This window comes from Dendrobates tinctorius, unplaced genomic scaffold (genome assembly GCF_039654945.1).
Source record: "Dendrobates tinctorius isolate UK_male_01 unplaced genomic scaffold, ASM3965494v1 ptg000158l, whole genome shotgun sequence".
Taxonomy (NCBI): domain Eukaryota; kingdom Metazoa; phylum Chordata; class Amphibia; order Anura; family Dendrobatidae; genus Dendrobates; species Dendrobates tinctorius.
The window spans coordinates 17,783,960-17,809,832 of NW_027361825.1; the positions used below are offsets into that span (position 1 = coordinate 17,783,960).

Here is a 25,873-nt window from a genome sequence, read left to right on the forward strand (position 1 = left end):
TGGATTTTCCCACTTGCCCTTTGTCGGTGGCAAATGGGGTTCCTATTTTTGGGATTGATGTCACCTTTATATTGTCAGGTGACATCAAGCCCATGGGTTAGCAGTGGAGAGTCAGCTATAAGACACCTATCCATTACTAATCCTATAGTTACATGATAAATAATGACACAGCCAGAATATAGTCCTTTATTAGAAATACAACAAAACACTTTTACTTTTTTATTTAAAAATAACAAAGTTATACTCACCTAACGCCTAATTCCGCTGAAGCCCTCCTCATGTCCTGTAAAAAAAACAAAATTAAAAAACAACAATATCCCTCACCTGTCCATCGTTCTGTGCCACGCTGTAATCCATGTCTGGGGGATAATTAGTTTTCAACCTGGACGGGGCCAAGATGCAACCATCCAGGCTGAGAATCACTGAGGATTGAGCTGCTGCAAGTGCAGCGTCAGGGACTAGCCGTGACGTCATCGAGGTTACCCCTGGTCACTGAGGCTGCCTTTCCAGCCGGGCTGAACTGTGGTGGCCTCAGCACCATGGGAAAAAGTCTGTAGGTTCATCGCAGTCAAGGGGCCAAATACAGGAGAAACCCACATAATTTTTTTTTTTATTATTTATAGCGCAGGCGGTGGCTGATCAATACTCCCATCAGCTACCACCTGTTCTCGCTGTTATTAGTGACTACAACTCTCAAAATTCTCCCCTGCTAGCGCTGATCACAGCGGGAGCAGGGGAGAATGATAAGAGCCGTCATCAGCACCCGTCACCAGGGAACAGCATGAACAGTACCGCTGTTTTCCAGGCACCGGTAGATGTGGTACTGTTGCGGCACATGGGTGGCACACATATGCCATAAATATTACACACACAGACACCGATATCTCCGGGACTGGCTATTCTAGTACTGGAAATATCAGGATGTGTGAAAGAGCCCTAAGACTAATTCCAGTGACTAAACTCAGAATTATGTGTTTCAGGACATTTCCCCCGATGATCTACAGAACGAGCTCCCGGAGCGTCAGCCTCGATATCCGGACAAATCATCTTCATTACAAAGACATTTTTGTACTTTAGATAGTTCCTGTCTGTTCTAATCCATTTCTGTACTATCTATCTAAAAAATAAGAAACCACAGCACAGGAAAAAGTAGGGTGCAAAGCCTCCCAGGTACATACCAGTCCTTATGAATAGAAAATCAAAAAAGATAAAGGCAGCACACCATATGAAATTTTAGAAAAAAATGCTTTTTAATAGCCCATGTGGCGACGTTTCGGTCTCAAGTGCAGACCTTTCTCTGTACTATCTATCTATCTATCTATCTATCTATCTATCTATCTATCTACAGTGAAGGAAATAATTATTTGATCCTTTTCTGATTTTGTAAGTTTGCCCACTGATAAAGACATGAATAATCTATAATTTTAATAGTAGGTTAATTTTAACATTGAGTGATAGAATATTAAAAATAAAATCCAGAAAATCACATTGTATAAATTATATAAATTTATTTGCATTTTGCAGTGAGAAATAAGTATTTGATCCCATACCAACCATTAAGAGTTCTGGCTCCTACAGACCAGTTAGACGCTCCTAATCATCTCCCATACCTGCTTTAAAGACAGCTGTCTTACATAGTCACCTTTATAAAAGACTCCTGTCCACAGACTCAATCAGTCAGACTCTAACCTCTACAACATTGTCAAGATCATAGAGCTTTATAAGAATGTCAGGGACAAGATCATAGACCTGCACAAAGCTGGAATGGGCTACAAAACCATAAGTAAGACGCCGGGTGAGAAGGTGCAATAGTAAGAAAATGGAAGAAATGCAGAATGACTGTCAATCGACATTGATCTGGGGCAGCATGCAAAATCTAAAATTATGGGGTATCCTTGACCATGAGGAAAGTGAGAGATCAGCATAAAACTACATGGGGTAACTTGTTAATGATCTCAAGGCAGCTGGGACCACAGTCACCAAGAAAATCTTTGGTAACACATTACGCCATAAAGGTTTAAAATCCTGCAATGCCTGCAAAGTGACCCTGCTTAAGAAGGCACATGTGCAGACCCGTCTGAAGTTTGCCAATGAACACCTGGATAATTCTGTGAATGATTGGGAGAAGGTGCTGTGGTCAGATGAGACAAAAATTGAGCTCTTTGGCATTAACTCAACTCGCCGTGTTTGGAAGAAGATAAATGCTGCCTATGACCCAAAGAACACCGTCACCACTGTTAAGCATGGAGGTGGAAACATTATGTTTTGGGGGTGTTTCTCTGCTAAAGGCACAGGACTACTTCACTGCATCAATGGGAGAGTAGATGGAGCCATGTACTGTAAAATCCTGAGTGACAACCTCCTTCCCTCCGCCAGGACATTAAAAATGGGTCGTGGCTGGGTCTTCCAGCAAGACAATGACCCAAAACATACAGCCGAGGCAACAAAGGAGTGGCTCAAAAAGAAGCATGTGAAGAAACCAGATTGTATCTTAATTTCCCAGACAACCATGTTTTTGCAAACCAAGAAGAATTGACTTTTTATCCTTATATTGGTTTGTGGATTTAAGTGTTTATGTCTGGTGGGTCTAGAAGACAGACTTGCAAGCTGATATACCAGTTAACATACTGTGTAAGTCGTTAATAGTGACTTGTGCATAGTGTGTGTTTATCTTTGTTTATTGTGTGCTTATATGCTAATTGTGTATTGTATCCTATAACCAGTTTGTTGACTTCGAAGGTAGATAGGGAAAGGCTGTGAGGGTGGACTGAAGGACACTGGGTAAATCTAAAAGTAGATCACCTGCCTCGGGTATAAAAGAGACTTCTTTTCTTCTGGTTGGGGTCACTCTTCAGGATCTCAGTTGAGGGTCATCAGACCCAGCTGAAAGAACACAGCACTGCTCTCGGTTATCTCCCTATTCTTGTTGTTACCTCCTCTCTGCATGGGTACACAGGTGGACCTGGGAGCTCAGACATAACATCTACCATTATCCCGGCAAGACAGCGGAAGGGTGAGACCCTGTAATGTGGACTATTGTTGTGAATTCGCTTTCTGGCCTCCCACTGGTTACTACTGAAGGTAGTGGAGCTGGTCGGGGTTGCGAGTTCTCTTTCTGGGCTCCCTCTGGTGGTTACTGGAGGTAATGGAGCTGATCTGATTAACAGAGGCTTGCCACCTGATAATGAGGACGACGATTGGAGATCTGGAGTTTCAGACTGGGATTTAAGACAGTCGACTCCCTCTATCCCTGCTGGTGATTTTCTTCCTGCCTCCTGAGGTCTTAGTTTCCAGCTCAGTCCCTACATTTTCAGCTAAGTGTTCATTTGCTATTCTGTTTACATTTGATCTGGTTTTGTCTGTCTCAGTTTTGTGTGGTCAGCCAGCTCCGGCTGGGGCTGTGCTGAATCACCATCCATATGTTACTGCTTGTGCCAGTTTGTTTTTGTCCCTTATTAGATTGGCCTCTTTTTTTGCGCTGCTTTCAGAATATACCAGAGTGCTGATATAGTGGGCAAAGTTTAGTGACTTCAGTATTTTTTTTTTAACGTTTTGGGCATTTTTTGCAGGTTTTTTTGCATGATTGCAGACAGTGTCTTTCCTTTCCTGTCCTTTGTAGTTAGTTTGGGCCCCATCATTTGCTCAGCCTACTTTCCTACCTGCGTTTGTGTTTTCATCTTGTCTCACCGACAATATATGTTTGGGGGCTATCTATTCCTTTGGGGTCTGCACTGGGGCAGTTTAGATTTCCTCTTTCTTGCTTTAGGCTTAGTTAGCTCTCCGGCTGTGCCTAGGCATCTAGGATCACCGTAGGCACGCTCCACGGCTACTGCTAGATGTGTGGATAGGATCAGGGGTCTGCAATCCGCTTAGTTACCAACTTCTCTGGTTTTCTGTGGCTTAGCTTGGGCTTGCTCTCCTCCTTGGTGACCCAATCATGGGGTAATTGCTGGGATTTTTCTGTTTGCTATTGGGTGTTATGGTGCAATAAAGTATTGCCACACTGTTTACCCTAACCCTGTGTTGTCTGTGTAGTGTATTGCCCACCGGGAGACAGAGCAGGCGTTCGTTGGTCCATGTAGTCTTACTAAAGGCAGCCGGGACAGCGGACAAGAGCACCCACTGACCCCGTTTCTCCACAAAGCACATTAAGTTCATGGAGTGGCCTAGCCAGTCTCCAGACCTTAATCGCATAGAAAACTTATGGAGGGAGTTGAAGTCTCGACAGCCTCAAAATCTTAATGATTTAGAGATGATCTGCAAAGAGGAGTGGACCAAAATTCCTCCTGGCATGTGCGCAAACCGCATCATCAACTACAAGAAACGTCTGACTGCTGCATTTGCCAACAAGGGTTTTGCCGCCAAGTATTAAGTCTTGTTTGCCAGAGGGATCAAATACTTATTTCTCACTGCAAAATTTATATAATTTATACAATGTGATTTTCTGGATTTTATTTTTGATATTCTATCTCTAAATGTTAAAATTAACCTACCCTTAAAATTATAGACTGTTCATGTCTTTGTCAGTGGTCAAACTTACAAAATCAGCAAGGGATGAAATAATTATTTTCTTTACGCTATCTACCTTATATACTTGTGTATAAGTCGAGTTTTTCAACACATTTTATTGTGCTGAAAACGCCCCCCCCCCCCCTCGGCTTATACACAAGTCAATTGTCCCAGAGGGGGGGAGGGGAAGCGGCAGAGCAGCAGGTCAAAGAGGCAGGAGCCTGCGTCTGTAGTAAAGCCTGTGCCGCTGCTGTAATATCGCACAGTGACAGCCACAGCCGCTGGCTTCCAGCACATATCATACTCATCTACCTGCGCGCCCTGGTGCTGGCACTGCGTCTCGTTTATCCTGGCAGCTCTTCCTGGCTGAGCGATCATGTGGCCCCGCTCATTAGGGTAATGAATATGCACACCTCTCCTCTCCCATAGGCGTGGAGTGCATATTCATTACCTTAATGAGCGGGGCCAGTGAGCGCTCAGGCAGGAAGAGCTGCTGGCTCCGGCGGACGAAACGAGATGCAGTGCCAGCACCCAGGGCACGGAGGCAGGTAAATAGGAGATTTTTTTTTAACAGTAATCATGCATACAACGATAGGGATAAAGAGCCATGCATACAATGACAGCGACGCGGGAGCCGTGCATACAATGACAGGGACGGGAGAGCCATACATACAATGACAGGGATGGGGGAGCCATGCATACAATGACAGGGATAGGGGAGCCACGCATACCACATAGGGATGAGGGGACAATGTATACTCGGCTTATACTCGAGTCAATAAGTTTGCCCAATTTTTTTGTGGCAAAATTAGGTGGCTCGGCTTATACTCGAGTATATACGGTATCCATTATCTATCATCTGGGTCGCCCTCTCACACCCAGGGCAGCGGGGTACTCGGTAACGGGCCGGTGTCAAGGTGGGCATGTGTCACAGCAGCAGTGACCCGGTCCGTGGCCCTGGGCGCCCAATATCAATGGCGGTGATGTTAATGGTTTTAAAGTTTATTAGAATAGTTTGTGACGCCACCCGTGGTGTTTGGCAAGTAAGATGTTGAGCCAACGCTGCATGCAGATCCGCTGGGACTGATGGTGTGGTGCAGCAAAGATGGTGTAGCTCCCCACGGGTGGAGCTGTAGTCCCAGGGCAGTGTAGGTGCAATGGATGAGGAGAGGCGCAGAATGGTATTGATGTTGTTACCCAGGTGTAGCGGTGATGGAATAACTGGAGGACACCAGGGTGTGCGGTTCCAAGGCTTTACTCACTGTTTGCAGTTCACACAGACGCCTGCCTCCGTACTGTGTTCTCCAGGTCAGGGCTCTAGCCAACCTCCAGACCAGATAGTGTTCTTCCTTCCACACTCCACCAATATGTACCTTCCCTGAACGACTCCTCCAATGCGCCTTTAGGTGCGAAGCACTCCAGTACTTAGTTACCCTGGAATGCCTCTCTCTAGGTGTTCCTAGTCTCTACTTGTATAACAGACAGCTGTAGCCTGCTTCGGGGACTCCTCACTGCGTCCCGGCTCTCTATTCAGTTGCTGTTGTGTCCCAAGTCTATGATGGGAGCAAGGCGTTAGTGGCTCACTACTCCTCCGGTGTCTGTTGCCGAACATAAAGATCCAATCAACCTCGGGGACCAGGCCCCGGCCTTTGCGCTCTGGACTGGAAGGGTTCTATATCTTTCTTCAACCAGCTTCCCACCGTCCTTCTATTCTCCTTCGTTCCGATCTGTTCTCTCTTATGGAAGGTTAGGTTATCAATCTTATCAGTCTCTTTCTCTGGTCTTTCTCGTGCCAGCAGCCCAGATCACTGGGACCTGCTGCAGCACGTCCTTCAGACACCCATCTTCACTCTTCTCTCTCTCCAACTAACTAACTCTCAATCTTCCCACTCTTTTGTATCATCTCACTCCACCCGCCTCCCAGCACATCTCGTGTTACGAAGCAGGGTTCCACGAGGGGTGCTCTGCTAACCCCCAGCCTGAAGCTGTTAGGTGGCCCCACTAAACTATCCTGTGTGTGGAATGCAGGTGTGGAGCGTGGTCAGGCGTTCCCACCTTACCTGGATGGTGGGACACTACACCTTAGGAGAAGGTGCAGTACCTCTGTGGCGACTGAAGCCTCAGGGGCGCCACATATCTATCTATTTATCATATCTACAGTATTATCTATCTATTATCTATCTATTATTTATCTATCATCTATTATCTATCTATTGATATAATTATTCTGTACAATGCATGTGATTTCCTTGACCTTCGGCCACGTTCCTGGTGTACAGTTATAGGTACGTGCACGATGACGGGCGGATCTCTTACCCGCTGTGTATGATATTCTCCAGCCCAGTAGGTAAGTGAACATTAAAATAATGATATTATGGGAGAACACACAAAAGCTGACGCCTAGTTTCCTCCTCAGAGTCAGGTGTGGGTGGGAGCCGCACCTTGTAGTGTTCCCCATATCTGTCAGAGCACAACACCTACAGTACAGAGCTGCTCTTGCTCCGGAGGACCACAGTATTACAGAACCATGTGGTCGTTGTAGTGAGCACCATGCAGTACCACCTTTCTCCTGTAGTGGCTGCCACATGGTTTTCCTTCAGAGAAAACTTTTTATGTTGTTGTAACAAAGATTTTTTTTATTTTTTACTTTTTACTCCTAGCATACCTTACTGTGGTGCACAGGAATGGAGAAGCTTTTGTCCTGTGCGCATTGTTGCCCTTTGCTGACATACCTGCCTCCTGCCAGTTATACCCAGATGCGGAGGTGTGCAGATCTGCAATACCCGTTTAAGGCATATGAAATGCCGGTCTTAAGTAAATGTGCTCCATTGGGTATAAATTCTTGCAGTGCATTCTCTGAGCAGAAATATTGCCGTGGCTGCCATTAGATTTTCTCTAAAGTGGGAATTGTGACAAATTTATGGAAGCGTTTACGATTGATCCTGTGCTCGCTTGTAATAACTCAGTGCCGGTGTCTGTAGCTGTGGGAGACTCTGCCGGGTCTAGAAATGTTCAGCGTTATATGTGTTTTTATCTGTAAATCACTTTATTTAAGAATGATGTTTAACCCGTGTAATGTGCCGTGCTGAGACAGCAAGAAGAGTTACTGAACGTGGGGGAGGGATTTTGTCTCTAGTGAGAGTAGGGGTGGAGCTTTGTCTACAGGAAGTAGTTGTGGGTCATTGGCTCTACAGGAAGTGAGGGCGGGTCATTGTCTCTCTACAAGGAAGTGGGGACTGTTATGATTAGGTCACGAGGAGGAAAGCAAGACCAAGCTAAGCCACAGAAAACCAGAGAGGTTGGTAACTAAGCAGATTACAGATCCCTGATCCTATCCACACAACTGGCAGTAGCCGTGGAGCATACCTACGATGATTCTCGATGCCTCGACACAGCCGGAAAACTAAATAAGCCTAAAGCAAGAAAGGGGAAATCTAAACTGCCCCAGTGCAGACCCCAAAGGAATAGATAGCCCCCAAACATATATTGTCAGTGAGACAAGATTGAAACACAAACGCAGGTAGGAAAATAGGCTGAGCAAATGATGGGGCCCAAACTAACTAGACAGGACAGGAAAGGAAAGACACTCAATCACGCAAAAAACCCTGCAAAAAATGCCCAACACGTCTGATAGAAAAAATACTGAAGTCACTAAACTTCGCCCACTATATCAGCACTCTAGTATATTCTGAAAGCAGCGCAAAGAGAGGCCAATCTAATAAGGGACAAAAACAAACTGGCACAAACAGTAATATAAGGATGGAAATTCAGCACAGCCCCAGCCGGGGCTGGCTGACCACACAAAACTGAAATAGACAGAACCAAATCAAATGTGAACAATAGCAAAAGAACACTTATCTTGAGCATGCAGGGACTGAACTGGAAACTAAGACCTCAGAAGGCAGGAAAAAATCACCAGCAGGGATAGAGGGAGTCGGCTGTCTTAAATCCAGTCAGAAACTTCAAATGTCCAATCGTCCTCCTCATTATCAGCTGGCAGGCCTCTGTTAATTAGATCAGCTCCATTACCACCTTTAACCACCAGAGGGAGCCCGGAAAGAGAACTCGCGACCCCTCTGTCAATACAACCAGCTCCACTACCTTCACTAGTAATCAGAGGCAGGCCAGAAAGTGAATTCACAACAGGGGACGTGTCATTGTCTCTACAGGGAGTGAGGATGAGTCATTGTCTCTACAGGAAGTGAGGGTGGGTCATTGTCTCTACAGGAAGTGAGGATGAATCATTGTCTCTACAGGAAGTAGGGCCGGGTCTTTATCTCTACAGGAAGTGGGGAAGGGTCTTTATCTCTACAGGAAGTGGGGACATGTCATTGTCTCTACAGGAAGTGAGGGCAGGTCGTTGTCTCTCTACAAGGAAGTGGGGACATGTGTCACAGACACCACCGATACTCACCGACGCGTGCCCGCTCCCCGGCGCGTCGCCACCCCTCATCATGTCCCTGCGGCTGCTGCTTCCTTCAGGTCCCGGCACGTTCATGCCCGGCGCATGCGCGCCTGCTCTCTCTCCTCCGCAAGGGTCCCTGGGAGCACTGACCCGGTGGCTCCGCCCCCAACATGGCGGCGCCCACCGGGTATTTCTGCACGGTGTCAGCAAAGGTAAGACGCCTGATTATCACAGTGGGTTAGCGCTGGCGTCCTTGCGCTTAGCGCCGACTCACACCTCAGATCCCCTGCCTCAGCCGTACCTGTCAGCCTTGTACCTCAGCCGTGCCTGTCAGCTCCGTGCCTCTGTCTTGCCTGTCCGCCCTGCCTCAGTCCTGTGTCTGCCGTGCCTGTCTGCTTCGTGCCTCTGCCTTGCCTGTCCGCCCTGCCTCGGTCCTGTATCTGTCGTGCCTGTCTGCCCTGTGTCTCAGCCGTGTTCATCCCCACTCTGGTATCCCTCGTGGTGGATCCACATCCCCGGTACTGTCCTATCGACGTCTCCTTATTTTTGTCCTTTTTACCCTTTCGGCGTAAAGCCCCACCAGCCCTGGTCTCTCTGGCTCCGTTGACCCCCCTATGCCTTCCGTTCCAGAGTACTGCATCCAGTCCTGCTCTCTTTGGCTCCGGCTGTTGTGGTTCTATCTCCCTTGGGCCTGCTCCTAACACTCCCTGTATAGGGAGTGGTCTTCACCTGGTCCGCTCACCCTTGGGGGCTCTGGAGCCATGACCCAGAGGGTCCACTCCCGGGTTCTTCACCAAACTAACCCTATCCCTAACAAAATAATCAGGCCATGGAGCCGCGGCCGCACAGAAGGAGCTGATATTTTTGCGGGAGAATCAGACGCGTATGTTGTCATTCATGAAGTCCATGGACTCCCGACTCTCCGCGCTACAAACCTCTGATCCTGGGAACGCTTCTCAGCTGGCCGGCCTGCAGCAGGAATTGGTCCAGTATCGAGACACCCAGGCCCATATTCTTAGTTATATGGCCTAGTCTGCTCTCCATGCAGTCGTCCGCCTCATCCTCTGTCCAAACCGTGACTCCTCATCCCCCTCCCCGGTTAGCGAAACCGCCCCGGTACAATGGTGACCCTAAACTGTGTCGGGGGTTCTTGAATCAGTGTTGTCTCCATTTCGAACTGCTGCCACAGCAGTACCCCACGGATCGGGCCAAGGTGGCCTTCATTGTCTCCCACCTGGAGGGAGATGCTCTAGCATGGGTTAATCCCTTCTGGGAACGTGACGACCCCGTGGTCTCTCAGCTGTCAACCTTCCTGGAGACCTTTTGTCGAGTATTCGATGAGCCGGGTCGCCTCGCTTCTACTACAGAGTCACTTTTTAGCCTCCACCAGGGGTCCCTAACGGTCGGTCAATATGCCATCCGTTTCCGTACCCTATCGTCCGATCTGGGCTGGAACAACGAGACACTGGTGGGAGCTTTCTGGCGAGGTCTTTCGGGGCGAATAAAGGACGAGTTGGCAGGCCGCGACACCTCAACTGCCTTGGAACACCTAATTCCGCTTGCCACCCGAATTGATCTCCGCTTCCAGGAGCGTGCTTGTGAGAGAAGAATTCCTCGCTCTTCTCTGCCTACTCGTAGACCACCCAGTCCTCGGTCCGGGGCGTCCACCTCTGCCTTTGCGCCCGAGCCGATGCAAGTAGGTCAGCTTAAGTTATCCAAGCATCGTCGCAAGGAGAGACGCACCCAGGGTCTTTGCTTCCATTGCGGGAGTGCGTCCTATTTGCTCCGAGCCTGTCTTGAACGTCCGGAAAACTCCTTCGCCTAGGCCAGGTAAGAGAGGCCTGTCTAGGTGTATGTGATACCTCTCTAGCCCTCACTTTGTCTGTTTTGTTGCATGTTGGTGGTAAACGTTTCTCGGTCACAGCCTATATAGATTCGGGCACAGCAGGGAATTTTATTAGGCTCGAAGAGGTTGAGAGATTCTCGGTCCCTGTGAGGTCGTTAGAAAATCCTCGGATCCTTGCATCCGCTGATGGTAAACCCTTACAGGAGACTGTTACTCAAGTTACGCAGGAGATAGAGTTTCAAGTGGGAGCGTTACACAGGGAAAAAATTTTGTTTTACGTGTTAGCGGGCATCTCTCATCCTGTTCTTCTTGGCCTTCCTTGGTTGCGAACTCACGAGCCTACCTTGGATTGGCATAATGGTAATATTCTGCATTTGGGGGGATTCCTGCCAGTGGCAGTGCCTGTGGCCGGTGCTTCCCGTAGGTGGTTCCCGTTCCCTTAACATCCCCTCCGGGTTACCCTCAGTTTATGGATCCTTCACGGTTATCTTTGATAAGAGGGAAGCAGAGAACCTTCCTCTGCACCGACCCTACGATTGCCCCATTGATCTCGTCCCGGGTGCCGTCCCGCCAAGAGGGAGAATCTATCCTCTTTCGCCTGTGGAGACGCAAGCCATGTCTGAGTATGTTCAAGAGAATTTAGCTAAAAGCTTCATTCGGAAGTCCTCCTCACCTGCTGGCGCAGGCTTCTTCTTTGTAAAAATGAAGGACGGCTCCCTTCGTCCCTGTATTGACTACAGAGGCCTGAACAACACCTTTGCCACTCATCCCGGAGCTCTTCGACCGCCTGAGAGGAGTGCGTGTTTACCAAACTTGACCTTCGTGGAGCCTATAATCTGTTCCGACTTCGCGCTGGGGATGAGTGGAAGACCGCATTCAACACGCTTGATGGTCACTATGAGTATTTGGTTATGCCGTTCAGCCTTTGCAACGCTCCTGCCGTCTTTCAGGAATTGGTAAACAATATTTTTCGGGACCTTCTTTACTCTAGTGTCATGGTGTACTTGGATGACATCCTAATTTTTTTTCTCTGGATTTATCAGCCCACAGACGAGATGTTCGCCAAGTTCTGCAGCGTCTGAGAGAGAATCATCTTTTTGCCAAGCTAGAAAAGTGCATCTTCGAACAGCCCTCATTGCCTTTTCTCGGGTATATCGTCTCGGATTCCGGCCTGAAGATGGATCCTGAGACTGTGTCTGCCGTGCTTAATTGGCCACGTCCTCTTGGGGTGAAGGCAATCCAGCGCTTTCTGGGGTTTGCCAATTATTATCGGCAATTTATTCCCCACTTCTCCGCCTTGACTAAGCCAATCTCAGCCCTCGTTCGTAAGGGAGCCAAACCCAACCTTTGGCTCTCTGAGGCTGAAGACGCCTTCCAGACCCTGAAACGAGAATTTGCCACGGCCTCTGTGCTTCACCGACCGGACGCCAATAAGCCATTTATCCCCGAGGTTGACAGTTCTTCTGTTGGAGCTGGAGCAGTGCTTCTACAGAGATCCGCCACCGGGCGGTTGGTCACCTGTGGCTTCTTCTCCAAAGCCTTCTCCTCCCCCGAACGCAATTACTCCATTGGGGACAAAGAACTATTAGCCATAAAATTGGCTCTGGAGGAATGGCGTTATCTCCTTGAAGGAGTTGTTCATCCTTTCGTCATATTTACTGACCACAAGAATTTGGCCTATGTTCAGTTGGCCCAAAGGCTCAATCCTCGCCAGGCCAGATGATCCCTGTTCTTCGGGCGTTTCGACTTTGAGCTTCACTTTCGACCTGGAGACAAGAACGTCAAAGCGGATGCTCTATCTAGGTCATTCCAGCCTGTGGACATAGAGAAGAGACCAGCACATATCATTGATCCGGCAAGAATTATCACCGTGGCGCCTTTATACATAACCACCCCACCACCGGGTAAAACCTTTGTGTCAGACTGTAACAGGGTGAGAGTCTTACATTGGGGACATTCCTCCCGAATTGCCGGTCATGCTGGAACCAAGAGGACTCTCTCTCTTATTTCCCGCCATTATTGGTGGCCATCACTTCGCCAAGACATCTTGGAATGCACTGCCTCCTGCTCATCTTGTGCCAGGAACAAGATTCCTCGGCAGCTGCCTTCCAGACTCCTGCATCCGCTGCCTGTGCCTTCGGCCCTTTGGAGCCACATTGCCATGGACTTTATTACCGATCTACCGCATTCCTCTAACTGTTCTGTGATCCTGGTAGTTGTAGATCAGTTTTCTAAAATAGCCCACTTTGTTCCCTTGCCGGGACTGCCTTCTGCTCCAGAGTTGGCGAAGATTTTCCTGCACCATGTATTCCGACTTCACGGATTCCCTCAACATATCGTCTCAGATCGTGGGGTCCAATTCACCTCCCATTTTTGGAGGGCTCTCTGCAAGTTAATGAAGGTAACCCTAGACCTGTCTTCTGCTTATCATCCGCAGTCCAGTGGTCATTTGGAGCGAGTCAATCAGGCTCTGACATCCTACCTTCGCCACTTTTCCAATATTCACCAGAACGATTGGGTCTCTCTTCTCCCGTGGGCAGAATTCGCCTATAACAATCATCCCAGTGAATCCTCTTCCAAATCTCCGTTTTTTGTAGTCTTTGGGCAACATCCCTGCACTCCCCTTCCCGTTTCCCCCGCCTCGGGTGTACCGGCTGCAGACGCTCTGTCCTTGAAATTTTTTAAAATTTGGGAGGAGACTAAGGGAACTCTTGAGAGAGCTAGGGACAAGATGAAGAGGTATGCAGACAAGAAACGCTTGGACGCTCCTCCTTATCCTCCGGGTGATAAAGTCTGGCTGTCCTCGCGTTATATCAGGCTTAAGATTCCCTCCCATAAGCTGGGTCCACGTTACATTGGTCCCTTTAAAATCTTGAGGCGTATCAATGACGTGGCCTATAAGTTAAAATTGCCTGCCTTGCTGCGGATCCCCAATACTTTCCATGTATCTCTCCTCAAACCAGCAGTGTTTAACTGCTTCCATTCATCTCCTTCTCGTTTTCCCCAACCAAGCAGTTCTGATGATACCTTTGAAATAAGGGATATATTGGCTATGAGGACTGTTATGAATGAGTCACTGAGGAGGAAAAACAAAAACAAGCTAAGCCACAGAAAACCAGAGAGGTTGGAAACTAAGCGGATTGCAGACCCCTGATCCTATCCACACAACTAGCAGTAGCCGTGGAGCATACCTACGATGATCCTAGATGCCTCGTCACAGCCAGAGAACTAAATAAGCCTAAAGCAAGATAAGGGGAAATCTAAACTGCCCCAGAGCAAACGCCAAAGCAATAGACAGCCCCCAAACATGTATTGTCAGTGAGACAAGATGAAAACACAAACACAGATAGAAAAATAGGCTGAGCAAACGATGGGGCCCACACTAACTAGAAAGGACAGGAAAGGAAAGATGCTGTCTGCAATCACGCACAAAACCCTGCCAAAAAATGTCCAACACTTTCTGATAACAAAAACCCTGAAGTCACTAGACTTCAATTCCCTATATCAGCACTCTGATATATTCTGAAGACAGAGCAAAAAGAGACCAATCTGATCAGGGACAAAAAGCAAACTGGCATAAACCGAGACATAAGAATGGAAATTCAGCACAGCCCCAGCAGGGGCTGGCTGACCACAAAAACTAAGTAAACCAGACCAAATCTCGTGAAAAAATAGCACAGCACGCTTAGCTTGAGAAGGCAGGAACAGAACTGGAAACCAGAACCTCAGGGCAGGAAAAATCACCAGCACAAAATTAGGGAGTCGGCTGTCTTAAATCCAGTCAGAGACTCCTCATGTCCACTCACAGTCCTCCTCCTCAGGTGGCAGGTCTCTGCCATTTAGATCAGCTTCATTACCTACTGTCACCACTAGAGGGAGCCCGGATGGAGAACTCACGACTCCTCTGTCAACACAGCCAGCTCCACCACCCTCAACAGAAGCCAGAGGTAATCCAGAAAATTAGTTCACAACAGAGGACAGTTAGAGGGAGGACTTTCTTTCTAATTGCCTGGAAAGGATTCGGTCCTGAGGAGAGATCTTGGGAGCCCCGGGAGAACATCAATGCTCCTTGTATCATGAGGAGATTCCTCACCAGCCTTAAAAAGGGGGGGAGTAAGGGAGGGGTACTGTCACGGACACCGCCGGTACTCCCCGGCGCGTGCCCGCTCCCCGGCGCGTCGCCGCCCCTCAGCATGTCCCTGCGGCTGCTACTCCCTTCAGGTCCCGGCGCGTTCATGCCCGGCGCATGCGTGCCTGCTCTCTCTCCTCCGCAAGGGTCCCTGGGAGCGCTGACCCGGTGGCTCCACCCCCAACATGGCGGCGCCCACCGGGTATTTCTGTACGGCGTCAGCAAAGGTAAGACTCCTGATTATCACAGTGGGTTAGCGCTGGCGTCCTTGCGCTTAGCGCCGACTCACACCTCTGGTCCCCTGCCTCAGCCGCACCTGTCAGCCCTGTACCTCAGTCGTGCCTGTCAGCTCCATGCCTCTGCCTTGCCTGTCTGCCCTGCCTCAGTCCTGTGTCTCCCGTGCTTGTCTGCTTCGTGCCTCTGCCTTGCCTGTCCGCCCTGTTTTGGTCCTGTATCTGTCGTGCCTGTCTGCCCTGTGTCTCAGCCGTGTTCATCCCCACTCCGGTATCCCTCATGGTGGGTCCACATCCCCGGTACCGTCCTTTCGACGCCTCCTTATTTTTGTCCTTTTTTCCCTTTCAGCGTAAAGCCCCACCAGCCTTGGTCTCTCTGGCTTCGTTGACCCCCCTGTGCCTTCTGTTCCAGAGTACTGCATCCAGTATTGCTCTCTCGTGCTCACTCTGCCCTGCCCTGAGTCGCCCTTTGGCTCCGGCTGTTGTGGTTCTAGCTCCCATGGGCCTGCTCCTAACACTCCCTGTATAGGGGGTGGTCTTCACCTGGTCCAGTCGCCCTTGGGGGCTCTGGAGCCACGCCCCAGAGGGTCCACTCCCGGGTTCTTCACCAAACTAACCCTATCCCTAACAATAGGTCATTGACTCTACAGGAAGTGAGGGCAGGTTGTTGTCTCTCTACAAGGAAGTGGGGACAGGTCATTGTCTCTACAGGAAGTGAGGACGAGTCATTGTCTCTACAGGAAGTGGGGACAGGTCATTGTCACTACAGGAAGTGAGGGCAGGTCATTGTCTCTACAGGAAGTGGGGACTGGTCATTGTCTATCTACAGGAAGTGAGGATGGGTCATTGTCTCTACAGGAAGTAGGGGCGAGTCTCTGTTTCTCTAAAGTAAGTGGAGGTGGGTCTTTGTTTCTCTATAGTAAGTGGGGGCGTGTCATTTTCTCTACAAGAAGTGAGGGCGGCTCAGTGTTTCTCTACAGGAAGTGGGAGCGAGTCTTTGTTTCTCTAAAGTGGGGGCGAGTTTTTTTTTTCTCTGAAAAAAGGCCAAGAAAGCAAAAATTCTGCCGGGGTATGTAAACTTTTGAGCACATCTAATAGGTCTACCCCGTTCCGTTCCATGTCCTTTAACAAGTCGTGTATTACTTACAGGGTGTAAACCGGAGCAGCAAATGATGTACGCTGGAAGCAAGAACAGACTGGTACAGATTGCTGAGCTCACCAAGGTACGAGGCCATGAGTAAAGGGCAGAGCCTAGATGTGAAAGCGCCCTCTAGGGGTGAATATTTATTTACATGTGGTTCTGAGGACACTGGGTACAAAGGAGGAACCCTTAAAGGTGAGGGGAAAACATAGAGTTGCTAACATGGTTGGATTCACACCTAAGACCTCAGTCCTGCAAGCAACACTGCTAACCCAAGATCGCCAAAGGCCAGTGTGATGCGTGTCAAGCAATAGTTACAAAAATGGTCTTTTTCACTCACTGTGCATTACATGGACTAACTTCTGAAATTATTTTGTTAGAAAGTACCCAAGGGGTATGGCCAAAAGTATTTTTTGAAAAACTGATAAAGGAAAGTGCAAGGCAAAAGATATATTAAAAATATTAATTTTATTTTAACACACCTGACGCGCGTTTCAAGCTAGATGTGAAATGCACGTCGGGTGCAATTTTATTTATACTGTTGAGATTTTGTATTATACGTGCCATTGTGACTTAAGGCCACTAAGCGACTTACCAGCGATCCCGACACCGATATGAAGGTGTCAGGATCGCTAGTAAGTCGCTATGTGATCGCTGGTGAGCTGTCACACAGACAGCTTCACCAGCGATCAGCACAGCGATGCCGAGCGCCCGGCATAGCTGGCTATCGCTGTAGAAAATAGATTCAAAATAAAAAATATAGTTATTCTCACCTTCCGACGTCCCGTTCAGCCATCCTGCCTCTCTCCACGCTCCGGTCCCAGTGAGCCTTTGCACGAATGACCGCGAGATGTCACGGTCTCGAGGGATAACAAAGTCTCGCGGTCATTCATGCAAAGGATCACTGGGACCGGAGCGTGGAGAGAGGCAGGATGGCTGAACGGGACATCGGAAGGTGAGAATTACTATATTTTTTATTTTTTTTATTATTTTTTTACACCTGAACGCTGGTCTCCCGCTGTCACACACAGCGATGCGTGCTGGCCAGCGGGAGACCAGCGACTAAAGAAATGTCCAGAGGTTTCTTGCAGCGATCAGCGATACTGGCAGGGGGGCCGCTCGCTGATCGCTGTCACACACAGCGATCTCGCTGGTGAGATTGCTGTTACGTCACAAAAGTTGTGACTCAGCAGCGATCTCGCTACCGAGATTGCTTAGTGAGACGGGGCCTTAACTCTGTATTCCATACTCATAGATTTATACTGCTTGTTATTTCTTTGATAATCTATTCCAATGTATATTTATACGTTCCACTGTGTCTTATTATGATGACCTTATTACATCGGTATACATCACTAACATTTAGCGCATATTGGGTTGTATATACCATATTTTTCGGACCATAAGACGCACTTTTTTCCCCCAAAATTTTGGGGGAAAGTGGGGGGTGCGTCTTATGGTCACAATATACTAACCTCCGATCATGGCTGGAGGCTGGTGTGGGTGCCGCGGGGCTCTGTAGTGCGGTGGTGGCAGCGGGCTGTGCTCCGGTGCAGAGGTAGCGGCTCTCTGTGCTCCGGTGCAGGGGCGGCGGCTCCGCCGGCATTTCCTCCAAGCCCGGAGGCCCCCGCACATCCCTTGATGGCTGCCTCCATGTTGCGGTGGCCTCTGGGAACATGGACGCCGGGAAGATGGCCGCCGGTCCGGGGACGGCGCATGTGCAGGTTCAGATCTCGTCCCGAGATTTGAATCTCGTCCCCCAAGATCTCGGGACGAGGTCTGAACCTGCGCATGCGCTGTCCCCGGACCGGCGGCCATCTTCCCGGCGTCCATGTTCCCAGAGGCCACCGCAACATGGCGGCGGCCAGCAAGGGATGTGCAGAGGCCTCCGGGCTTGGAGGAAATGGCGGAGCCGCCGCCCCTGCATCGGAGAACAGAGAGCCGCCACCCTCACCCCACAGAGCCCACCTGCCCCAGCCCAACTGCCCCAGCCCCAGCACAGCCCAGCTGCCCCAGCCTCAGCACAGCCCAGCTGCCCCAGCCCAGCACAGCCCAGCTGCCCCAGCACAGCCCAGCTGCCCCAGCCCCAGCACAGCACAGCTGCCCCAGCCCCAGAACAGCTGCCCCAGCCCCAGCACAGCTGCCCCAGCCCCAGCACAGCTGCCCCAGCCCCATCACAGCCCAGCTGCCCCAGCCCCAGCACAGCCCACCTGCCCCAGTACAGCCCAGCTGCTCCAGCACAACCAACCTGCCCCAGCACAGAGCCGCCACCGCACGAGCCTGGACCACTGAATGACCCCTGTGACCACTCCTCCACCTGTGCCGGATCCCTTCCCAGGTAAGCTGAATTCGGACTGTAAGATGGACCCCCATTTGACACATTATTATTTTTTTCCCTATTTTCCTTCTGAAAATTGGGGTGCATCTTATGGTCCGGTGCGTCTTATAGTCGGAAAAATACAGTACCTTGTTTTTATTTTTTGCATTGTAGCATTATTGACTGTACGTACCCTGATGAGCATACTTTATGGTATGAAGTTTCTTATCAGTCTAGAATCTTGTGTTGTGTATGTTTGTTCCAATTTTAATTATTGTTTAAAATAAAATTTATATTTTTAGTATATCTTTTGCCTTGCACTTTCAGCTTTTCTAGCTCTATGTGCAGTTTATAGCCCGTTTGCTGTCTTGCTTATGATATTTCTATAGATTTAATTTCAAAAGCATCTTTTGTTAAAAATGAATAGAATTTATTTTTTTATTCATATCATAATCTGTATGAAAAAAATATAAATATTTCAATTTTCACAGTGGCCACTAGGGCTATTTTGAACTCATGCTTCCTGTTCCTTAAAGATTACAATGACTGTTTACAGATTCACCATTCACATTAGGTTATATTACAGCTCACCTCCTCCTCCTCCTGTACAATGACTGATAACACCTCTACATACAGAAGAAAACACAGGATCCACCATTCACACTAGGTGATGTCACAGCTCTCACCACCACCACCTCTTCCTGTACAATGACTGATAAGTAGATAGCACAGGATCCACCATTCACAATGGGTGATGTCACAGCTCACCTGCTCCTCCTCCATCACAATGACCTTTACACATGCTCATTAGATGCTCAGACAGGGTCAGAGTCAATCTATTCCTGTGAATGTACATTGTACATGTGGATTTTATGACAGAACAGGAAGTTTGAGTCTATAATTACCCCAGTGGCTGGTGTGAAACTTGCAAAATTTCTCATTTCTTTTTAACCCCTTCATGACACATGATGTAAATGGGCGCCCTCCGACCCAGGGCAGCGTGGTACTCGGTACCGGGCCGGTGTCAGGGGGGATGTGTCACAGCAGCGGTGACCCGGTCCGTGGCTCTGGGCGCCCAATGTCAATAGTGGTGTGTGGTTAGAGACTCAATCAACCTCCCGGACAAGTTAGGCCAACACTCCGCCAACATGTACCTGTCCTGAGCAACTCCGCTATTGCGCCTATTAGTGTGAAGAGCTCCAGTACCGTGGTTACTCTGAAGTTCCTTCTGTCAGATGTTCCTAACAACTATACTTGTATGACAGACAGCTGTAGCCTGATCAGGGACCTCCTGGATCCCGGCTCTCTATCTGTGTTGCTGTTGTGTCCCAAGTCTTGGATGGGAGTAATGCATTTACAGCCAACTACTCCACTGGTGTCTGCTGCAGAACCATAAGTGTCCATACAACCTCAGGGACCGGGCCCCGGCCTTGCGCTGAGAACCTATAGGCAGGGTTCCTCTTCCAACCCACAACTCCTCTCTGTTCTCCTACTCCTTCGTTCCGCGCTGTTCCTTCTCTCTCTTATGGAAGCTTAGGTTGCAGTTCTACGTCTTTCTCCTTCTGTTTCTTTCCCGTGCCAGCTGGCTCAGGTCACTGAGGCAGCTGCAGCACTCCTGCCTCCATCCCTCTTCCAGTGATCCTCACTCCTATCTGAGTGACTTCCTTCCTCTCTTACCCTCTGTCAGACTGAACTGTAATTCTAAACCTTCCCCCTCTTTTATATCTAACTCCACCCACCTCCCAGCACATCTCGTGTTACGAAGCAAGGACCCACGAAAGGTGCTCTGCTAACCTCTAAGCATGGAGCCGCAATCTGGTCCATTGCTGAACTATCCTGTGTGTGGGTGCAGGTCTTGGAGTGTGGAAAGGAGTTCCCAACTTCCCTACTTGGTGGGGCACTACACCTTAGGAGAAGGTGCAATACCTCTGTGGCGACTGAGCCCCAGGGGCGCCACATAAACGTATATCATATGCCGCATCCCTGCCTTTGATGCACGCTCGCATTCTGAGCTCCCATCTTTCCTCGCAGATGACGGCTGATTTAATCAGCCATCATGTGCCTCTAACAATTGGGAATAGTGCGGAGATCTGCCTGCTGCTGTTAACCTGTTAAATCCCGCTCTGACAGTGGCATTTCACACAAGCCAACAGGGGGTATATCGTTCCACACTCCCATTGCTGTGCCCATGACATGATCGTGGGGCACCGATGGATTGACTTGACAACTGGGGGTCTGCTGAAGACCCCTGTGTCTGTCATTAAGATCCTTCTGGGAAAGCTGGCCTGTAGGTGATTTTTGCTGTACATAGCAGTGAAGAAAACCTATGCATTTTTGATATTTGCGTACTCGTACTGATCTTGGGAATCCTATTACCGGATCAGTTTTACTACATTGTGAACATGGTAAACAGAAAGCCCAAAAAGCAATTATGGAATTGCATTTTTTCTTTTGCAATTTCCTGTTTTTCCCGTTTTCCAGTGTAATACATTGTAAAATCAATGGTGTCATTCCAAAGCACAACTCGCAAAAATAAAAAGTTACGTCTCTTTGGAAGAAGGGGAGGAAAAAACGAAAAATCACCACGTCATGAAAGGGTTAATACAGATTGTGATGTGAAAAATTGCAATGAATTGTTAATTTTTGTTATCATTGCCCTTTAGGTCCCATAAGTAATAACTCTGAAGGTCTTTCTTCTGCATTGTGACCTTGTGCAGGTGTTTGAGATCAGGTCCACCAGTGACCTCACAGAAGAATGGCTGAAGGAACGCCTGAGTTTTTTTCGCTGAGATTGACCCAAATTGACGTTTTCTGTGTCGGATCACAAATGGTTTTGACTAATAAACACAAGCTCTCTGCTATGGCTGAATATTGACCTGTTCTCTGCAGCAAGGAGGGAAGAAGGAGCAGGAAATGTTCCAGACACCAGAGATCAATTGGCTCTCATCACATAGGGAGATATTGGATTGTCTCCAGCTCGGAGAGGTCGAGTCCGTGTTGCTGAGGCTGGGCTGATGCCAGGCTTCTTCTCCAATGGGCGGCCCAATGTCTCCGGACTCAAATGCCTCCTAATCTGGAGGTCTGACTTGTACTAGTCTCCATAGATCAATCCAGAATTATGTTATGTGGAGACATATGAGGCCAAAGCCGTCCTCATGTTTTGCAGGGTAGGGGATATCGGCGTGGGTTCACATACTATCACATGCTATCTCACACAATACTTTTCAAGTATGATTAAAAACAAACCTATTATCTCGCTCTCTCCCTTTTTCTCCTCCCTCTCTTCTCTCTTCCTTATCTCTCTCTTCCTTCTCCCTCCTTCCTCCTCTTTCTTCCTTCTCTCTTTTTTCCTTCTCTGTCTCTCCCTTCTCTCTCCTTCCTCCTTTCTTCCTTCTCTCTCTCTCTTTTTTCCTCTTTCTTCCTTCTCTGTCTCTCTCCTTCCTCCTTTTTCTTCCTTCTCTTTCTTTCTTCCTTCTCTCTCTCTTGCTTCCTCCTTTTTTTCCTTCTCTCTCTTCCTTCTCTCTCTTCCTTCTCAGTTCCTTCTCTCTCCCTTCTCTCTTTTCCTCCTCTTTCTTCCTCCTCTCTCTCCCTTCTCTTTATTCCTCCTCTCTCATCCTTCTCCCTCCCTTCTCTCTTACTTATCAAATTCAAATTAAATTCAAATGAGCTTTATTGGCAGGACTAAGTACATGTTAGCATTGCCAAAGCAAATGGTAAAAGGGGAACGGGGTAGGGGGGCATTTAGAGGTCCAGGATATGTCAGACTCCTGTTAGTGGATAGGGGCATGTCCAGGGTTGGGTATAGGAGTCCATGACATATCAGGCTCTTAGTTGGGGGATAGGGTTATGTCCAGGGTGGGGTATAGAAGTCCATGACATATTGTCTCCTCTTAGTCTGTGGCAGGCCCTGACACTTTCTGCTGCTATGGCCGCTGCACTTTCTTTTTCCCTCAGTATTATCGGTAGTTTCTCTTCCTCCTCCATGGAGGTGAAGTCTGGGAGGAGATCAGACAGTTTCTTGAAGTGGATGTCCCTCACTGCACAGTATTTGGTGCACCTCAACAGGAAATGGACCTTGTCCCTCATGGCCTCCTGGGGCCACTGGTGGCAGAGTCTGCTCTCTCAGGGCTTGTAGTTCTGTCGGTGCTGCCTGGATTTGATGAGTAGGCTGTGGGTGCTTAGTCTGTACCGGCTCAGGATCTGTCGCTATTTGGGGTTTTCTAGTTTCTCTAGATATGGGGTCAGTTTGTACTCCCTCTGTAGGTTCTGGTATATCGTCAGTTTCTGGGATTTGTTTATGTCGTTCCTCCAGATGGAGGCTGTCTACCTCCTCTTCCTTCTCACTCTTTCCTCCTTTTCTCTCTCTTCCTTCTCTCTCTCTCCCTTCTCTATCTTCATTCTCTCTCTTCCTTCTCTCTCTCCCTTCTCTCTCTTCCTTCTCTCTCTCTTCCTCTTTCTTCCTCTTTTCTCTCTCTCCTCTCTGTCTTCCTTCTCTGCCTCTCTCTTCCTCATCCTTCTTCCTCCTCTTCCTTTTCTATGTATTCCTTCTCTGTCTCTCTCTTCCTCCTCTTCCTTCTCTCTCTCTTCATTCTTTCTCTCTCTCTTCAATCTCTCTTCCTTCTCTCTCCCCTCTCTTCCTTATTTCTTTCTTCCTTCTCTCTCTTCCTTCTCTTTTTTTCTTCTCCCTTTCATCCTTCTCGCTCTCTCTTCCTCCTCACTCTTTCTTCCTTTCCTCTCTTCCTTCTCTTTCTCTCTCTCTTCCTCATCTTTCTTCCTCCTCTTCCTCCCTTCTCACTCTTTCTTCCTTTTCTCTCTCTTCCTTTGTCTCGCTTTCCGTTTTTTCTTCCTTCTCTCCTCTCTCTTCCTCATCTTTCTTCCTTCTCTCTCTTCCTCCTCTCTCACTCTTCCTCCTCTCCTTGCTCGGGTTAGACCACGTCACATTTACAAAACCCCAAACCACCATTTTTTGCATTTTGTAAATGTGATGCTCACGGTGACATCAGTGAGGTAAAAGGAGTTCACCGCAAGTCACTGAGCTGAGCAAGCACACGCTGCTCAGTGTCTGCTGGATGGTAGGCTGTATAGCCGCATCATGCAACAATGCAGCCTGCCATGTAGATGTAGCAGAGCTAGATGCATTGCGGGACAAATGGATTATTATCTTCAAGTCGGGAGCAGGTGAGGATAATGTTGTTTTATTACCGTATATATTTGTGTATAAGCCGACCCGAGTATAAGCCGAGTCACCTAATTTGGCTATGAAAAACTGGGAAAACGTACTGACTCTAGTATAAGTTGGGTATGCATTGTCCCCTCATCCCTATCCTTGTATGCATGGCTCCTCATGCCTATCCTTGTATACATGGCTCCTCATCCCTGTCCTGGTATGCATGGCTCCTTATTCCCGTCCTTGTCTGCATGGCTCTTCATCCCTGTCTTGGTATGCATGGCTCCTCATCCCTATCCTTGTATGCATGGTTCCTTATCCCCATCCTTGTATTCATGGCTCCTCATCCCTGTCCTGTTATGCATGGCTCCTTATCCCTGTCCTTCTCTGCATGGCTCCTCATCCCTGTCTTGATATGCATGGCTCCTCATCCCTATCCTTGTATACATGGTTCCTCATCCCCGTACTTGTCTACATGGCTCCTTATCCCTATCCTTGAATGCATGGCCCCCATGAGAAAAGCATAGAAAAACCCTTCTACTTACCTTCCCTGCGCGCCCTCTCTGCATCCTGGTCCAGCTTCCAGCATCTCCTGTGGCTGAGCGATCAAGTGTCCCCGCTCATTAAGGTAATGAACATTCACCTCTCTCCACTCACCCGGGACATGTGATATCTCGGCCGCAGGAGCTACTGGAAGCCGGAACAAAAACAAGCTTTGAGGGTGCACAGGGAAGGTAAGTAGGAGGTGTTTTATTTTTACAGCTGCTGGAAGCCGGCGGCTGTAACTGTGCTCGCTATTAGATAAATTAATATTCATTGCCAGTGCAGTGAATACTCATTTCTCTTTAGCATCGGGCACAGTTACAGCCGCCTGCTCCTGCCTTCTGTAACCCGCTGCCCCGCCGCTCCCCTTCTGCCGCCGGCTTCTGGGACAGTTACTCATGTACAAGCCGAGGGGGGCGTTTTCAGCACAAAAAAAAGTGCTGAAAAACTTGGCTTATACACAAGTATATACGGCATTTTATTTTTAGTACAAGGGACATTGGCTTCAGTGGATTGAGCGTTGCGGTGAGTATACATGTTTTGGTTAAAATTAGATTCACTAAAGGAGTCTGTCATTATTTCAAATAATAGTCTGGGATGGGTCAATATCCATGCTCCCTTTCTAGGCTATTAATATCAGCCCGCAGCTGTCTGCCTAGCCTTTGCTGCTTATTAATTATAGGGGGACCCTAAGTATTTTTTTGGGGTCCCCATTTTAATAACCAGTAAAGGCTTAGTATACAGCTGTGAGCTGATATTAATAGCCTGGGAGGCTCCATTGGTATTACCCCCTTCCCAGACTAGAAACATCTACCCCCATCTGCCCTTCGACTTTCCCTCTGCTGTTTAATACGCCATTCTTTTCCGGAAAGGAATTTATTTACTAAAAAAAAAAACATACAGCAAACTACACACACTGAGCACTGATTATACAGTATATCTCACTCACATATGTATAGCTATCTTTTTGTATATATCTATTGTAAGGTACCGCTTATTGTTCGTGTTGAGGGACACTCACTTGGCAGCGGATTAATATGGTCAGGCACGGGTTTTTCACATAAATAGTTCATACGGTTTATTTTTATACGGCATAAACCATGGAAGCATGAAGAAAAGTAACAGTCTTATATCAGACAGAAGAATGTTCATAATAGAGCTCTGCTCTCTTAGCCCTGTGGTGACACAGGCTGTGCTATGTCCAGCACGCAGGCTCTATAGCCTAAAAACAGTTATTTCACCCTGTCCGGCGTTACCTCTTAGGAGTCTTTATTCAGGACGTCCGTCCCCTCCTGGGGACCGTCCAACACACAGGCCTCACCGGGTCCAAAGTCTCGCCACGTGCTCCAGGGATCCGATCCTCCTTCCAGTATCTCCCAACACAAACCTTAGAGGACCTTGAAGTCTGCACCATTCAGGTACACACCCTCTCTCCATGTGACCCACCCTGGTCACATTATATGGTCCATAACCACACCCACAGGTGAGGTATGGATCACATGGTCATGACCTCACTAAAGGTCCTATTCCACATAACCACACACAAACACAAGCTTTACTTTGGGCGTTCAGACACAAGCCGC

The 25,873-nt window shown here is 48.4% G+C and overlaps 1 protein-coding gene across 6 annotated transcripts in view; it reads left to right on the forward strand.

The window, feature by feature from the left end:
* The window catches only part of GMFG (glia maturation factor gamma), a 124,189-nt gene extending 102,748 nt beyond the window's left edge, over positions 1–21,441 (forward strand). For all 6 annotated transcript variants that reach the window (XM_073549027.1, XM_073549030.1, XM_073549028.1 and 3 more), the window contains 4 exons: positions 981–1,030; positions 6,774–6,856; positions 16,272–16,345; positions 21,298–21,441. In XM_073549027.1, coding sequence (XP_073405128.1) covers positions 981–1,030; positions 6,774–6,856; positions 16,272–16,345; positions 21,298–21,369 — 279 coding nt within the window. In that variant the 3' untranslated portion in view covers positions 21,370–21,441. The remainder of the gene's footprint in view (positions 1–980; positions 1,031–6,773; positions 6,857–16,271; positions 16,346–21,297) is intronic.
* Positions 21,442–25,873: the final 4,432 nt, after the last annotated feature.